Source organism: Gobius niger (genome assembly GCF_951799975.1).
Source record: "Gobius niger genome assembly, chromosome: 1".
Lineage (NCBI taxonomy): Eukaryota > Metazoa > Chordata > Actinopteri > Gobiiformes > Gobiidae > Gobius > Gobius niger.
The window spans coordinates 7,909,139-7,927,030 of NC_136852.1; the positions used below are offsets into that span (position 1 = coordinate 7,909,139).

The 17,892-nt window shown below is 41.9% G+C and overlaps 1 protein-coding gene across 1 annotated transcript in view; it reads left to right on the top strand.

Moving 5' to 3' along the window:
- The first annotated feature begins 686 nt into the window (after positions 1–686).
- The window catches only part of LOC306976735 (tumor necrosis factor receptor superfamily member 19-like), a 30,384-nt gene continuing 13,178 nt past the window's right edge, over positions 687–17,892 (top strand). Inside the window, exons 1-5 of the mRNA XM_079574788.1 lie at positions 687–852; positions 1,247–1,348; positions 5,460–5,573; positions 11,437–11,615; positions 11,697–11,782. Coding sequence (XP_079430914.1) covers positions 1,283–1,348; positions 5,460–5,573; positions 11,437–11,615; positions 11,697–11,782 — 445 coding nt within the window. The 5' untranslated portion in view covers positions 687–852; positions 1,247–1,282. The remainder of the gene's footprint in view (positions 853–1,246; positions 1,349–5,459; positions 5,574–11,436; positions 11,616–11,696; positions 11,783–17,892) is intronic.

Here is a 17,892-nt window from a genome sequence, read left to right on the forward strand (position 1 = left end):
CGAAAACGCAAGAAAAAAGCCACAAAAAAGCAATGAAAAAGTGACAAAAATGTGACACAAACGCAGGAATAAAGCCACAAAAAAGCAATGAAAAAGTGAGAAAATGTATGATGAAAAGGCAGCAAAAAGTGGCATCAAATGTGATTAAAGGTGGCCCAAAACAACAACAAAACCGATTTTTAAAAAAAGCAACAAAAATGTGGCAAAAAGGCGCAAAAACGTGGCATAAAAAGTGACGAAAAGGTGGCAAAAATCTGACAAAAAATTGCTGAAAAAAATGTGTCAAAAAGTGACAACACGGCGAGGAAAAAGATCCGTTTCGATCACTTTTACACATCTTAGCTTTCAAATGGGGCATTACGCCGGCCTATATTGTCTGTAAACTCCAGTCGAGAAGCTTTTAGATTTGTGTAAAGCTGAACGGGAGGAAACACACTGGGTTGAGGCGGGCGGCATGAGGTTAATAACCTGGTTACTCAAGTGCATGTAAACGCACTCAATGAGAAGTTGTGTGTGTGTGTCTTTGAGCCTTTGATGTCCGGGCACATCCACCACGCGCTTCACAGGCCCCGCCCCTCCCTCCCTCGCCTCCCCCCCTTTCCAACTCTCTCTCTCGCGCGCGCTCTCTCTCTCTCTCTCTCTCTCTCTCTCTCTCTCTCTCTCTCTCTCTCTCTCCGCCTTTGATCTCTGCGCTCGTGAGCGTGTCCTCTCCCCGCCGCTCTCCGGGTCCGTGTGTTTCGCGGAGGAGCTGACATGGTGCAGACCGGGTGCGCGACCCACAGCGAACCGGTCTGCTTTGGTCTGCCTCGGTCGGCTTCGGTTTGCTTCCCACGACTGGCTCCTTCTCTGCAGGTGAGTCTGTTAAACCTTCAACCACACCGCTTCAGCTCCGTGGGAATATTGCAACTTTATGAAGCGAATATAGCGTGTTTTTTGATGCTCGCCGTTTCATTTAACGTAACATTAACGTAGAAAAAAGTCATTAAACCCCGGACTTTGCAGAAGACCCTGTGGTTGTAAAAGCTGGGAACTTGAAGAAGCTCCTCAAACTTTCCCGTAAATTTCGATGTGAAGCCTCGACTTGAAATTTGGCATCGGATTTTTTTGGACCTCGCTCAAGTTAACTCATCATTTTTTTTGTTACAGTGTTGGGCTTTATTGACAACAGCTGCACGCAAGAGTCCGTGTAACCTGATGCAGACGTCAATTACACGCGTTTTCACGTATTTTATCTTCTTCCTCGCAGATAAATTCCTGAAGTGCCTCGCCAGAAAACATCAAAATGGTCTCGATATTTGATCCCACGGTCTCGCTGGTGCTAACGCTTCACATCATGTGTTCAGCTCTGGTAAGTGTTTCAGCCGGGATGTTCTGTATGCAGAAAGTTAGTCCGTGTCCCTGTGGAAGTGCTGGATTAACTGAGGTGTGGATTAACTTTCTTGCTTTTGGCACAATTTGTGACAGAAGAAGTGGCGATACTCACGGTTTATTAAAACTTACGTATCGCAGCTGATCGCCATGGCAACGCAGGACAGTCAGCGCCATAACTGACGGCTTTACATTAAAATAGGCCGAAAGTGATCAGTATCTAAAAGTTTTTAATGACATAATTAACCTCTTACCACCCGTCTTAATCGAGTGCATTTTCTCCAGTGCGACTTTACCCAAATCTAAAAGCTTCTTGACCGGAGTTAGCAGCCCATAGTGTAACGCCTCATTTGAAAGCCTAGACAAACTGATGTTAACGGATCTTTTTCTTGCGTTGTTGCCGTACGGTCGTCACTTTTTTTTTAACATTCTTTTTCATCTAATTTTTGTCACTTTTTTGTTGAATTTTCATCGCTTTTTGTTGAATTTTTATCACTTTTTTGTTGCATTTTTATCACTTTACTGTGGTTTTTTGTTGCATTTTCATTGCTTTTTTTGTTAAGTTTTTGTCATTTTTTGTTACATTTTTTGTTGGTCTTTTGGGGTTTTTTGTCACTTTTTTGTTGCACTTTTGTCACTTTTTTGTTGCACTTTCATTGCTTTTTTGTCACTTTTTTGTTGCATTTTAGTCATTTTTCTGTGACTTTTTTGTTGCACTTTCTTTGCAATTTTTGTTGCATTTTTGTCACTTCTTTGGTGCATTTTTTGTTGCTCTATTGGGGTTTTTTGTCACTTTTTTGTTGCACTTTTGTCACTTTTTTGTAATTATTTTGTTGCATTTTCGCCGCTTTTTGTTGCATATTTGTCACCTTTTTTGTTGCATTTTTGTCACTTTTTTGTTGCATTTTTGTCACTTTTTTGTTGCATTTTGTCACTTTTTTGTAGCATTTTTTTTGCTCTTTTGTTGCATATTTGTCACTTTTTTGTTGCATTTTTGTCACTTTTTTGTTGCATTTTAGTCATTTTTCTGTGACTTTTTTGTTGCACTTTCTTTGCAATTTTTGTTGCATTTTTGTCACTTTTTTGTTGCACTTTTGTCACTTTTTTGTTGCACTTTCATTGCTTTTTTGTCACTTTTTTGTTGCATTTTAGTCATTTTTCTGTGACTTTTTTGTTGCACTTTCTTTGCAATTTTTGTTGCATTTTTGTCACTTCTTTGGTGCATTTTTTGTTGCTCTATTGGGGTTTTTTGTCACTTTTTTGTTGCACTTCTGTCACTTTTTTGTAACTATTTTGTTGCATTTTCGCTGCTTTTTGTTGCATATTTGTCACTTTTTTGTTGCATTTTTGTTGCTCTTTTGTTGCATATTTGTCACTTTTTTGTTGCACTTTTAGTCATTTTTCTGTTACTTTTTTGTTGCTCTTTCTTTGCAATTTTTGTTGCATTTTTGTCACTTTTTTGTTGCATTTTTGTTGCTTTTTTGTAACTATTTTGTTGCATTTTCGCTGCTTTTTGTTGCATATTTGTCACTTTTTTGTTGCATTTTTGTTGCTCTTTTGTTGCATTTTTGTCACTTTTTTGGTGCATTTTTGTTGCTCTTTTGTTGCATTTTTGTCACTTTTTTGGTGCACTTTAATTGCTTTTTTTGTCACTTTTTTGTTGCATTTTCATCCTTCACTGTGTCACGTTTTTGCCACTACTTTGAGCCCTTTTTTCAAGAAGCTTTTAGATTTGGGTAAAGCCAAACTGGAGAAAACGTGCTCGGTTCAGGTGTGGGTTAAGAGGTTAAAGCAGGCCTGTAAACTAATCACGATTGCTACTCATTTTTCAGCATTTTTAGGCAAAATACTTCATAATGTGGATATTTTTATGCTTTAAAGTCGGTACATTTTGTGGTTGTGGTGATTCCTGTCGTCTCTCTGCAACAGCACAAAAGTGAGAAAGGCAGGATAGGTGAGAAGTCAGTCGCTTTGTGATTTCAACTCAGGTTCAGTTTTACATTATTTGCATTAGAAAAAGTGACTCACAAAAACCGACAGTGCTCGCAGACTTTTCTGGGATTACTGGCACATTCCACAATTAAGAAATAGGGTTTGGAGCCATGTTAGATCTACAGTTTGCTGTTCTGTGGTTTTTGTAAGAATTAAACGAGGAGCCGTGCATTAGACGGTTATAATGCACAACACGGAGTCAAGAACATCCAAATCCAAAATTGCAGATGACGTTGAGTGAGAAGAAGCGCTGTTTCATAAAGCTCTTAAAATTGCCACATGATTAAGATTTACTCCGGGTATCATCTCATCAATCTGAGCAGTGATTAGAAAAACACAAAACCCTGTCATATGACTTATCATACGCCATCTGAAGTTAGATTTATGAGGCTGTTCTTCACATAATCGTCTAACCAGAGTCCTCCCGGAGCTACTTTACCCTGTGCACTATTGTCTTGCTTTTATTCAGTCTGATATATCCATTCTTTTGTCTCCTTTTTGGCAAACCCTGTATATTGTTTCAGTGTTTTTTTCTTCTCAGACTCCTCTGCATTATGCAACTCCGCTGTATCCCCTAAGGACACATTAAACTGCCAACTTATCTCACTCCAACAGTATCGGTTCTCAAGAGAAGCCTCTGAGTTTGATCATAGCTCGCATATGACCAGATATAGTAAGTTCTGGAATAGGGCGGCATTCTAGAAGCAATATTTTGTCCAGAGTGGTGCCCATGTGCTTGAGTAAACCTTTTATAAATGTTTTCTATTATTGTTGAGTCTTATTGTTACTATGGATGGACCAGGTGTTCTGTGTAATCAATAACATTTGAATTGAATTATCACTTGGTACATAAACATTGGATTACTTGAGAGATTCTCAACCTTTTTACATAGAAGTTTCCTGCTCATAGTTGTGAGAAGCGGGACTCCCCGTCTACACGTCATCCTTTCTTAGTCGTAGGTGAGGATTTCTGCTTTTTTTTTTTGCTCAAATAATATCTCTTATGAGGGTTCCTTGCCTTTCCACGAACCCCTGGATTGTCGACTACTGGGATACTCTTTCTTTTAGTCATATTTTAAAAAAATATATCAACACAAAAACATAAACCTAACTTGTATCTAGAGTTTTTAGAGTTTAGAGTTTTGAAAAGAGCTCTATAATGAGTCTGCCCACAACTTCCTAGACATCAGGGGAGCTGAGAAACATCATGATGAAAATCGGTCACAAGTTTGTACAGACTTATAGTTTTTGGTTTTGGAATCTGCTGATTTTTGTCTTTAAAACGAGCTCCCTCTGAAGTACCCACTGAACATCAATGTCCTGAATGAAACAGCCCTCAGCCCCCTATTAAAGCGCCCCCTGCTGTCACAGGCCAACACTCACAGCTGATAGTTGAGAAGCACCAACAGGATTATAGACATGACATTTGGAAAAATTGCTCAAAAAATATCGTCCGTGCAAAAAACGGTCTTAGAAATACCCATATCAGTCCACCTCTACTTTTATCCCCAAACAGTTAATTGGTTCCCAAGTAGTATTTTCTCCAAGTACCCTTTAAAGCAGTACTAAGTAACTTGTTTACCTTAATAAATCCTTTCCGTGGTCCCTCTGGGGGATAATGCAAGTGTTAATGGGATGATTGAGGGGTCTTTCATCTCCCCCTGGTGTCTCTGGCCAGCAAACCAACTTCCCTACCACCAGGCCGGAGTCACCAATACACACGAATCACGAAGAAGAAGCTAACATGCTAACTGGCAAAGCTAACTGCGGGGCTAGCACCACTTTAAACAATATTTACATTGTGTAATTGGATGTACAATATCCCTCTCTCCCTTCGCCTTTTCTGTCAGCGTAGTATTTCTGCAGTTGCGCTTATGGCCTCGAGGGGCAAGAGTTACTTAGTACTGCTTTAACTTGAGTATAATCTGGCTACTGTACCCACTTCTGTCAGGGAGTATTAGATTGTGTTTGGAGAGGTCTACATTACAGGGTTAGCAGCAAATCGTATAGACTCTTGTGCAGCCCTTTCAGAGTTTATGCCTAATATGATTATAAAATAGCAATGAAATACTAAATCATTTTTGTGCGATTGTTTTCAGATTCCTTGGGCGGCGGCGGAGGAGACCAGAGACTGCAAGGAACAGGAGTACAAGGACCGCTTTGGGAACTGCCGGCCCTGCAGACAGTGCGAGGCTGGATACGAGCTCTCAAAGGTGGGAGGATGTTTCACTTTTGGACATAATAGACCCGCGTTTGATCTAGATCTAGGGCTGGTGGTAAAAGTACTCAAGAGGTAGTACTTCTAGAGAAAGATTACTGAAGCATAGTGATCAAAAAAGTATTCTTCATGTATTGATATTGTAAACCAAAGCCACAAATGACATGAAGGAGTATTACTGCATGGCTATTTTACACCTAAAGTTGATTGAACATACAAATAACATGGTCCAAACACAAATACAGTAGCCTTTGTGGGAAAAATCTCCCGAACTTGGATGAAAGCGGAGATCTTTGTGTATCAGAAGGAAGCAAGCTAATTTATGACTTCCTGTCTTTCATGGAAATACTTGCCAAAGCTCTTTTTAGATTTGTTGGAGCTCCGGCCCTTCTTTAATCAGTCACACCCAAACGCCTGGTCTTTTGTAGCTCAGTGTCTGCCATTGTTTCTCCCCGTGGCACCCGGTCCGGCGTGCCTTTCTGCCCTGCGAGTTTGGAACACACCTGACTCCGACATCGTAGCCACAGCTTTTTGTTTGCTTTGTGCGGCCAGGTGTCGGGGAAACTGAGTATCAGGTCGGTTTTGGTATGTGATGTCTCTGTACAAGTCGTTCTCAAACTTTTCACACAGTTTTAAGTAGTTTACAATCAATAAATCGCCATCTGGACTGGAGTTATATTGATAAAACCCTAAAAATGTATGGCAGGGTGAATGAATATAACATGTGGCAACAGGGATAGTAGTATATACAAGTCTATAAGTGTCTTTAGATAATAATCATTTTTAAGGATTTTACAGGGAAAAAATGAGTTCACAATATATTAAAGTAATGTAAAATGAGGTGAAACAGTTTGTTAAAGCGACCAATTAATCCATTACAGAAATTGAACAGAATCTGCATCATTACTTCCAAGTACTTATGTATATCAAGATTAAACCAGGACTAACCTGGGTCTAAAGAGGGTTTAAAACAGCCCCTAAAATGTACTAAATCATGTGTTTTACTGTGTGTAAACCAGGAAAACACAAACTTAAGCGCAGTAGTAAAACAAAAAGGAAGTGAATAATGCCCTAATGCAGGGAATCTAATACATTCAACCAGTTTGATTTGATAAAGGTGTTTAAGCTTAGAACATGCAGTCAATGTTTGTTACTGAGGTTATGATTGTGTAGGATTATTAAAGGGGCTAGATGCAAGTTGGCCATTTTATACTCACTACTGCCACCTCAGGCCATACATGTAACTGCACCTTCTATATTAAGCTCGTGCATGACGGCACTTCGCACCTTTTTGAGTGACAGTGCAGGATTTTAGAGGCAGTTGTGGTGAACAGGTCTGAGCTCATTCTACACATTAGGACATGGCTGGAACATGTAGGGGGAGGACAATACTTAATTTTTAACATTTTTAAACTCCCTACAGTCCCTTTAAAGGGGAGTACTATGCAAAATCAACCGTTCTCTCCTCAAAAACAGACCTGGAGTTGTTTTTCCGAGCCGCTAGCGCATCTTTGAGCAATCGTTGAATCTTTTCCAGTGGCTGTTCTTAGCAGGGTCCCACTTATCCGAGGCTTTCAACACTTCTGCATCTTTTGCTAAGCTCAATCCCTTTATCACGGCGAACAAACAGCTTCACGACAGCCACATGAGCCGCGTGGACGTTTTTTTTCTCTCAAGAGGAGGGGACGTGGGAGGGGCTTACGGTGAGATCGCATGAAAACCAGGAAGTTTTAGTTGTTTTAAAACAATGTTGCAAATTGTAAGATGCGTTTGAGATCCTTGCCAAATCAAGAATCATTGTGGTGGAATTCCTCAAAGTTCCTGCTCTTTCACCCCTGCAGTTTTTGTCAAATAACAGCTTTGAGTTATACAAGTACCGGAGCGGGAAACTACGCCGAGGTCGACTTCACACTCCGCTAAATCTTCCAAAAAAAAACGCTCTCACCCTTGACATCTGTTGCACACATGTATTTAAGCCCCGTTGCCTTTAATCTGAGACATGCACTCTGTGGTTTGCCGTACGCTCCAGTAGTTCCCCCGCTCCGCCGCAGCGCCCCGGGGTCCTGGTTAATAATTGGCCGCTTTATTCTTTCAGTGAAGGTAGCAGGATGTTGACCGAGCAGGGAAAGCTTCGGGCCGATAAGAGAGCGAGAGTCGACTTATATGAAGCATTCTCCAGGGGCTGTGTCGCTCTGCGCAGCTGCCATAGAGATCCTGGAGGAATGTGCCCCACTTTGCTTGGGGAAGTTTCGCCTCTGGACGCCGCTAAAGGCCGTCGGGCGAACATCAATTAGCCCCTCTTCGCCAACTGTAGCTAAAAAGAAACCACCCACAAAGACGCGACGGCCATTACAACCGCTTACTCTTCCTCTGTCCCCCATATTTCAGGCTTTATTCGCTTCATGAATAACAAGTCGCTCAGTCTGTTGTGTTGTGTCAAGCATGAAGGAGAGGGAGGGAACTGCTTTGAGCTGGAAAAGTGCCAGGAGCGAAAAGGCAAGAACCCGTCTTTGATGTGTCAATATCTTGTATTCCGCGGTATGCTCAGAATTCGTATTTATTTCCCTAAGTACTTTTGTCTGCCTGTCACAAACCAGAGCAGTCGTTGCTCAATCGAAATCTTAATCTCAACTTTGGTGTAAGTCGTAGAAACAGACCGTAGATTTGGAGATAGGACGAGTTTGATGAAGTGGAGCGGAAAAGCGTTATCTTGAGAAGTTAAAATGACTCAAATTAAGAAAGTCTGCCAGTGGAATGAGACTTTTTGCACTTAAAACGAGAAAAATAACATCTTCTCTTGTGTCAAATGAGGTTCAGCATCTCATTTAAAGCTTCTCTTTGTTCGTGATGTGAGCTCTTGTCCATTTCTTCCAGCCTCACTAGGATGCTGACCACCATTTCCCAAACTCAGCCAGACTTCCCCCCCTTTAGGAGTTCGAGCAGCTCGCGTGGTTGTGGCTTCCTCTTTTACTATTATTCACTTTGACCTTACATGTATTGGTCTGTAAAATACCCCGCTCTATTGGCTCGGACAAAGGGGAAAGAGACACTGCTGGATGGGAGGGCAGAAGTTGGCCCAGAATCCCCTTTTGTTTTTCGAGAGTCCGCTTGTGTCTACGTGGCACCAGCCCCCGTCCTGCCAGGCGGTGCCCCACAAGCAGAGCTTTGCTGGGCCTGGCTGGGATTAACAGGGATGACTGGTCCTGGAGCGCCTCCTTCGTGTGGAAGTGGGTCAAATAAATCGCTCTGGGGGAATCCAAAGCGGTTTAACATTCATATTTGAAGATCCGTTTTATGGTTCTATGTTTTTTCAGTGAGTCTTGATATGGATCCAACTCCATGAGGTTTTGTGCAGCTTGATAATGATCTGCTATTCAGGGCTTCTGCAGGACAATGAAAAGCCTTGATTTAGATTCAAACTGGCGTCAAATCTAAATGTTTTAGTCATTTTACTGCACATGTTTCTCCTCATTGCTTTGTTTGATGAATGTTTGCAAATCTTTAAAGGAAAAACAACGGCTTTTTAGGGTTTTATTCTTACTATGTCACAATGTTTCCTCATCAAACACTGACCTGGAGCTGTGTGTCTAGCTACTCGCACATATTTGAGTAATCTCTGAATCTTCCCTTGTGGCAGTTCCTAGCACTGCAGCGCCAGCTCCCAAACCTCCTTCAACTCTCAGTCTTTTGCTAAGCTTAATCATTTCATCGCGGAGTGAAAGCTCTCGCCACATGGTCTACTCTTCCTTTATTGAAACAGCGGCGCAGCAAAGAGGAGCAAGAGGAGAGGGGTGGGAGGAGCTTATGATTTTACTCTAAGATCATTTAGAAATCAGACAGTTCTGGATATTTTGTATCAGCTGTTTTAGATCAATGTTGCATTTTCTAACTAAAAGTGTGCGATAGTTATAAAGATGTGCTTGAGATGATCACCAATATCTGCAAAAAACATAATATAACTCTGAGAAAAAAACAAAACTAATAGTGGCAATTTATTTACACTGTATTTTGTGTAAAATTATGGACATTTCTTTTCATCTTTACCTCATCATCTTACCCAAAGTAGTTTATTGGTTCTGTCTCTCTGTTGGTTTTCACAGAGCATGAACTCTTACTTTTAGGAGCTTTTATTTCTTTGGCTTCCTCCTCCTCTTCATATGAAGTCTTCCGCTCCTGGCACAGGGAAAGGCCTTTTACGAAGGACTCATAACAACAGCTGCAGAAGTCCAGCTCGCGCCTCGTTCCAACCAGAGAGGTTTTAATGTTAGGATTATATGAGTTTGGCTGGAAAACACCGAATTCTTCATCTTCTGTCCCGACTTCTCGGTGCCATCAGACGCTCACATCTTTGCATCTATAACGTCCCTTTTAATTCCTGCCAAAACGATTCCCTCAAAGCCAAGCCCCGTATCAGAGTCCAGTGCCCACATTCCAGCCCGACTGCGTGCCCGGGCGGTGAAACGGGACACGGGTGAGGAGAGAGCAGACGAAAGAAGCGCCGTTTGAAGCTGACCTTCACTTTAATGATATATGAGCCCCCCTCCAGTGACGGCTACAGGCCGGGCATTACAGAGCGGGCAACACTGGGCCACACCGGGACAGCTGCCTCTGAGCGGGTAATAAACGATCTGTGTATGAAGTCACCCTGGCAGACGTTTAAACAACTACTACATACAGCGCGAGACTGTCATGGCGGCTGTGGATCTGTCCTCAGATCCTGGTTTACCCGAGCGGTTCCCAGGGGGCGTCTGGAGGATGGAGACATTTCACCTCAGAGCTGAACTCTGACAGACGCAAAGAGCAAATGTTATCAAGCTTGAAACCCTTAGAACTGTGGTTTCCAACCATGGGCCAGGCCCGCCTTGGAGGATCAGGGTCAGCAGAGGACGCCTGGGGCTGAGTCTGGTCAGAAAAATATCATTTGAGCAAATTCAATTGCAAGGGGCTCAGATGGGACAAATCATCTTATAACTGGAAGGGTGACGGGTCGAATCCCGGATCAAACAGGTGTGAACTAGGAAGTTCACCCACTTTGCCTATGTATGATATGTATGAATGCAGTGAGTGAGTGGTTGCTGGTTGCAGATTGACAGCTGCGCTTCTGTCTGTTTGGAACCATTGCCAGAAACTCTTCATCTTAAACAGCTGACAAATATTATTATTTTTTTACCTTCCTTTGGAAATATTAAGTCAGCGTTTTCTCCCTTTTAGTGATAGACCTCAGTCAATAAAATTCAGCTCTATTACTAGCGATTAACAAAAATAACAAGCATTCTTCAGTATGCTGGCATCAACTAAACATCAACTCAATTTCTCTCTAAAGGACATAATGAAAGATATTTTCAAAGTTCAGCTTGTCCATGTGGTAAAGCTTTTAGATCAGCCTCAGAGGAGGAGAATGCTTTACTTTTGAGCACTCGTTCCATTGTGTGGCTTAGTGCTTCTTCACAATCTCAGCTCCTTCCTGAAGCATTTGTTTTGTGAGAAGGCCTCAGTCCACGGGACACTTACTGAGTCTGCTTCGAGTGGCAGCCAAACAAAACCTCAGCAATAAACTAGCAATAATACAACAGTGGGTGTCCCGCTGGCCTTTGTGATTCAAATGACTGGTCTCTCTGGGTCTTGCAGCGGAAGGCCACTCTTTCATTCTGAGAGAGTCAGGCAGATTATTGCCTGTGTACGATGGACTCTCAAAAGAGGCAGCTCATTGTTGGGCCTTGATCCCGTGAGCCAAGATCATTCTTTATTCCAGACCCCTCGTAGTCCACATTCATGTCCTCGTTTTACCAGCTGCACATCTCCCCCAAACGCACCGCCTCCCCTCTTACCGGCTCTACTTTTCCCATTAATCCCTTCAGGAATGTGGCTTTGGATATGGAGAGGATGCCCAGTGCGTGCCCTGCCGGAGCAGCCGATTCAAAGAGGACCGCAGTGTGCAGAAGTGCAAGCCCTGCCTGGACTGTGGCCTCATCAACCGCTTCCAGAAGGACAACTGCTCCAGCACCAGCAACGCCGTGTGCGGGGACTGCCTTCCCGGGTGAGACACAGCTCACGCACAAACACAGATAAATAACAAGGAAAACTTATAATGACATGATTTATTCTGTGTGCTTTACAGATACTGCAGGAAAACCAAATTAAGTGGTTTCCAGGACATGGAGTGCATCCCCTGCGGCGACCCCCCACCTCCTTACGAACCTCACTGTAAGCACTGGCTCCTTTCCTTTCACATTTCCCAGAATCTAAGCATCTTGTGGTTTAAAATTATGGGTTTCCTGAGTTCACAAACACCCAGTATATATGCCGTACATTTATCAGTTTGATGGTTATGTTCACTCCACATTATTTCTAACAACAGTTTCCAATTAGGTTTACAAAAAGAGAAATATTTGCCTTTTTAGCTCCATCAATCCTCAATAAGATAAAGAAAAACGTAAAACCTAATGAGTGAGAAAATGCAGTGGACTTTAAAGTAAAGCTTAAATGATAGAAAGTTAAACTCTATAAGGTGTTTTATTGTCCATCATTACACCATATTGCCATAAAAACACAGAAATATTCCTTGTTTCTGAATGTAACGTATCCACATAAATAAATAGAAAGCCAACTAACTGTCCCGCCGAAAAATGCGGAGCCAAAAAACCATCCTGTCCATCTCCCTTACTGAATGATAAGTGGATACAGTCATAATTGCGGCAGGCCTAGACACCGCTGAACCCCGGGCCAAGCCAAAACTCGACAGTGGTGCCACAGCGGAGCCGGGGACGTGCCGGCACACGGCGCTGAGGGTAACCAGAACCACAGCCTTCCAGGGGCGGAGCTGGCGTCCATTCACCGACCCAATGTGCCATAAGTGAGAATAAACAGTGGGATTGAAAAGATGAAATGGATACCACCAACTGTGCAAACACGAGATTAAAGTGGAGCTTTTCAAACGGCTTCAAAATATGCTGCCTAGAATTGAACCGGGGTATGATGCGTTTTGTAGGTATTAGGTCTAGAAAGTCGTTTTAGCATCATACCCCTCCATTAAAATAAGGCCTGGACAATTTACAACCCGTGGGCTACATTTTCCTCATCTCGTTCTTCAGCCCGGCCCACAAACTACTAACAAGTCCGTTATGCGTTTGCTAAAAAGGATGAACAACAAGGCTGTGCTCAATATATCGTATCAGCGATATATCATTATGGAGTACGTGACAATGCGCGTATCGTATCGAGGCACCTGTATCATGATACGCAAAAAATGTATGTCAAACCATAGCCTTTATTCAGAACTAGGGTGGGGTACTGTTAAACCTCTTAAGCCCCACCTAAAAACAAGCATATTTTCTCTAATTTGGCTCGACCTAAATCTAAAACCTTCTTGAAAAAAATGTGTTAAAATAGACAAAAACAAGACAAAAATGAGGGTGAAAAAGTAAAAAAAAAAAAGTTTTAAAAGTGGCAAAAATGTCAAAAAAGAGGCAAAAAAGAGGCAAAAAAGCGATGAAAAAGTTACAAAAAGTTATGAAAAAGTGACAAAAATGTGGCAAAAATGTGATGAAATGTGGCAAATAATTTGACAAAAATGCAGCAACAATCTTCTAAATCAATTTTGTAGGTCTTAGCTTTCAAATCAGGCGTTGCTCTGTCTGGCCTATCGAGCTTTTAGATGTGCATAAAGCTGAACTGGAGAAAATGTTTAGGTGGGGGTTAAGAGGTTAACAATACCAGTCTGGTATCGAAAAAAAAAAAGTTTAGGTCCTACTGGTATCGAAAATATGAAAGAATCAAAAGCTGGAACGGAAAAAAAACATCTCTCTTTTTGATGCTGTTAAAGAAATGACTTAAAAAAAAAAAAAAAAGAAAAACATTACCCAATGTTTGCCCCCTTTTCCACATTTTTTTAAACTATTTTTTTTGTCTTCTTATTTTCCTAATTTTTCCCACTATTTTTTTTGCTCATCTTTTTTTACTAATATTTTCCCTAATTCCCCACATTTTTTCCAATTTTCCCCTCATTTGTTACCAAATTTATTCCCCATTTTTGCCATTTTTTTCTTTGTTTTTGCCACAATTCCCCCCCCCAAATTGTTCAAATTTTTCCACACATTTCTTGACGTTGTAGATGAACCCGATATTGTACATTTGCAGATCTTCCACACATTATTGTTCTGTTTTCTGGTTCTTGGCGACAAATATTTCAGTGTATTTATCGAAAAAGTATCGTTCAGGTATCGGTATCGAAAATCGTTTAAGTACTTGTGTTTTTTTACGGTACCAAGCCCTACTCAGAACATATCACAACATGCTCTAACTACTCCAATAAAAGGCTTAAATTGCACCCTGAGCTTATTCATCAAAAACCTACATTTTATGCACCAATAGGATCCCTTTTCTTGAAATTCTGAACATATCTTACGATTTGGTTTTGTTTTTTTGTACAGCCCTAGTACAAAGGTTTTTGCCAAATTCATGTTAGGTTTGAAGTAACTGCGCTCTTCCCGTCTGAGCCCGTGTCCATCTGCGCCGCTTCCCCTGTTTGATACGGCAGGAACAACACGGCCATTGTGTCGGGGGGCTGACGGTGGAGCGTTTCCAAATGTTTGAAAGTCCTGTGCCCCTGTTTCCAGCGTTATCGCGAACGGAGTGGTGAAAACCTAACGGCCAGATCATTGGAATGGGCCGCACTGTCCCGGGGCAGCGGTGCAGCTGTGTGGGGGAGGCGAGCGGAGTCGGGTCGGGGGTGAACTGTAAATCTTAAGCACCCTCCGCTTTCTTCTCTTTGCCTTTTCCCCAGCGGCTCCGTTCGGAGGGGAGTAACAGTGAGGTGGGGTTTTGTGGATTCCTACAGCCTCATTAATGTGTCTCATGCTCACAGCTCACAGGTGCCTCCATCGACTAAGCAACAACTCTCATTTATGGGCTTGGACTTGATCACTCATGCAATAATTACTCCAATTAATCTCTTAAAGGAACAGGCCACCCTTTTTCCATACTGAGATATGTTCTTGCCTGAGCTTAGACGAGTTTATACGTACCTGTCTGGTCTTTGTGTGTGCCCGTTGAACTGCTTGGTTGTTTCTAACTTCGGAGCCATAGGAATACACTAGGAGAAGCCAAATGCTAACAATATCTTTGGTTGTTTTGCATGACTGAGGGCACACAGTTCTTCCATCCTGTGATATGTTCTTACCTGAGCTTAGACGAGTTTATACGTAACCTTTCTAGTCTTTGTACGTGCCCGTGGAAGAGCGTGGTAGCTTCCAACTTCACCCCCCGTTTGGAGCTATAGGAAAACATTGTGAGAGGCCAAATGCTAACAACATGTCTGGTCATTTTGCGTGACTGAACGCACGCACAAAGACCAGACAGGTACGTATCAACTCGTCTAAGCTCAGGTAAGGTAAAAACGGTGGACTGTTCCTTTAACCCCCGCCTTAACCAACACATTTTCTCTAATTTGACTTTACCCAAATCTAAAAGCTTCTTGAAAAAACATGTCAAATAGTGACAAAAACGAGAGGGAAATGAGGATGAAACAGGCAACAAAACAGGTGACATAACAGATGACAAAAAAGCAACACAACTGTGATTAGAAAGCGATGAGAAAGTGATTAAAAAGCAGCAAAACAGGCGACAAAAACAGCATCAAAAATGCAACAAAGACCCAGAGATCAGATCAGATTCGTTTATTTGCGTCATCATTAATCATGGGACGTGCAAGTTCCCTCAATACCAAACTACGAACGCCGCCCAAGAGGGAGAAAGAGCGTGTCTCCAATCGGCGGTAAATGACCAAAACACATCGACAGTAGGTGAGTTTCGTAACTCATAATCCAGCGCGAAAATTGGTTTACTCTGATTCCTGTTTGCCTGCGTATGCACTGCTGTGGGAAATGGAAATGACGCTCCCTGGTACAGCTAACTACAGCCGAAAAGCTTTTAGATTTGGATAAAACTAAACAAAACACATTAGTAGTAAATCATCCTTGAGTTCCAACCAAACTTGCCTTGCTCTGGTCTAGACTTTAGCCAGTAACTCTTCTGTCTCACTAGCCACACTGGTCAATTCAGTTTTGTGCTGAACATAATCTTCATATCTTAAATGACAGTATCTTCATCTTGAATCAACACAGTATTTAGTACAAGAAAAGAAAACAAGAAAACAGAGAGATAATCTGTGGGAGATCTATGACACTATCAGTGTTTTGGGCCGATTGTTCCCCTTAAAAAGTCCAACATTTCCTTTGAAACTAAAGGCTTTGTCAGTAATAAAGTTGATCACAGCTCTTTAAATGAATCCCCAGCTATGCCATAGTTCAAGGCCCACATTTCGTAAAGATATTCACATTCACAAGGGACTTAATCTGATAGTTGGGTCATGTTGAACACCGATATAGATGTCTCAACTTGTAACAGATGATCGACAGCGCTGAACTATATTTGCCAAGGAAAGGGTGCAGCCAGAGCCGTCAGCCCACAGCCGCGTTCTCAGCGCCGCTCTCTTGTTCCTCCCGACCAGAGCGAGGTATTCTTTGGCGACTGGTGCATTCCGTAAAGTCACCAGCGAGGCGCGCGTGAAAGGCTGTGGCGAACTGAAGATAGGATCAGCAGGTGCTCGGCCTCGTGGAACACACCGCCTTTGTCTGCGCCGGGGCAGTCGCGTCTCGCTCAAAGGAGAGGGTCTGACCCCGACAGTCGATCAGAGGCGCGATGAATGGGTGGATTAAGTTCGTGTTTACACAAGCGATAAAGAGTCTTATTATCTCTGCAACCAGGAAAGAGCTGTTTGATCTCCATTTTTGACTTTTTTTTTTTTTGTGTTAGAAACAAATGCATAAAGCTGATTCATGAAGAAGTAATCGGAGATGGACCTTTTATGTAAACCTCGTTCAAACAACAAACAAATGATTTCCACAGCTCTGTCATTAACACTCAAACTGTAACACCTGCATTATAAAGCCCATCGACCTAAGCTGAGGTTGTGATTACATTTCGATTCAAATTGATGTCACTTTCGTAAGACATATCTGAATATAATAATGGGTAATAATGGATAATGGGCCTGCCTAGGATCTCCTGTTGTTCGTCTGTCAATGTGGGTAGTTTAATCTGTGAGAAGTACTTTTCAAGATCGTCCTTGGTACTAATATTTTCAGACTTATATAAAGCGTCATAAAAGGAGGCAAAAACAGAGCTAATATGTTTTTTTTATCAGTCTTATCCCTTTAGAACATGGATAGGCAAGTTTGCGCTAAGGCGGGCCGATTTTCATCATCGCCAAAACACCAAGGGCCGAACCTCAACATTGTAGCTGAAAGTAAAGTTTCTTTTTTTGGGACCCAAATAACCCAAATAAAACCTTTATTTGTGTTTTCCCACACAAGCTTTTATTGAACAAGCAGATATGCCTTTAAATCTAAAATTCCATGCAGTTTCAGAGGGAAAATATTGAAAAAAGTTCCGCTACCCACTGAAAAAGGTTCCGCGACCCACTTTTGGTTCCCGACCCACCAGTTGAGAATCGTTGTTTTGCGTAACATACTGTAGGACCAAGTGGGATATTCTGCCAGGGCATTTTTAAAATACTGACACTGTTTCTTTCATTTTTAGAGTACTGTAAAAGGAATTTGAGCTCTTATTTGGATAATAATGTTTCTCAAAATAATCTTGAGGGCCAGAGGTTCTGTGCTGGAGGGCCGGATTTGGCCCGCGGGTCTGACGTTGCCTACCCCTGCTTTAGGATCTCTAATTGACCCTATGGTGTTGTTACTTTCCCTGTGGCTAAGCAAACGAGACAAATATTTACAGGGTTTGTTGCCATATTCATATAACCGTTTTTGATAAAACAATGATCCAGATGCTTTTTCATTAAGAACTGAATTGAGAGCTGCTCTTACTGATTGCACATTAATAAGATTAGCTCTTGTAGTATTAGATTTGTGAGCTGTTTCCGCTGTCTTTAAATCATTTTCCAGTTGGGTCTGTTTCCTTAATAGCTCTTTCTTTTTGTGCGACATACAGTATATGAAAGTGTGAATCCCCGAATATAGGCCTTGGCGAAAAGCGCTCTTTTACAATTACTATATATGAGAATTAAAAAAGAGCAGTGCAAAACATAGGAACTTTTTTGCAACTCTTTAGCTTAGCTTTGCCAACTTGTTCAACATTGGCCTTTCAACAGGTTGGATTTAGCCTCCAAAGCGATGCTGAAATCGATCAATCAATTAGGCAAGGCAAGTTTATTTATGCAGCACATTTCATACCAAAGACTCACTGTGCCTCACAACATCACCACGATAAAAAAAAACACACACATCCTTATGTAA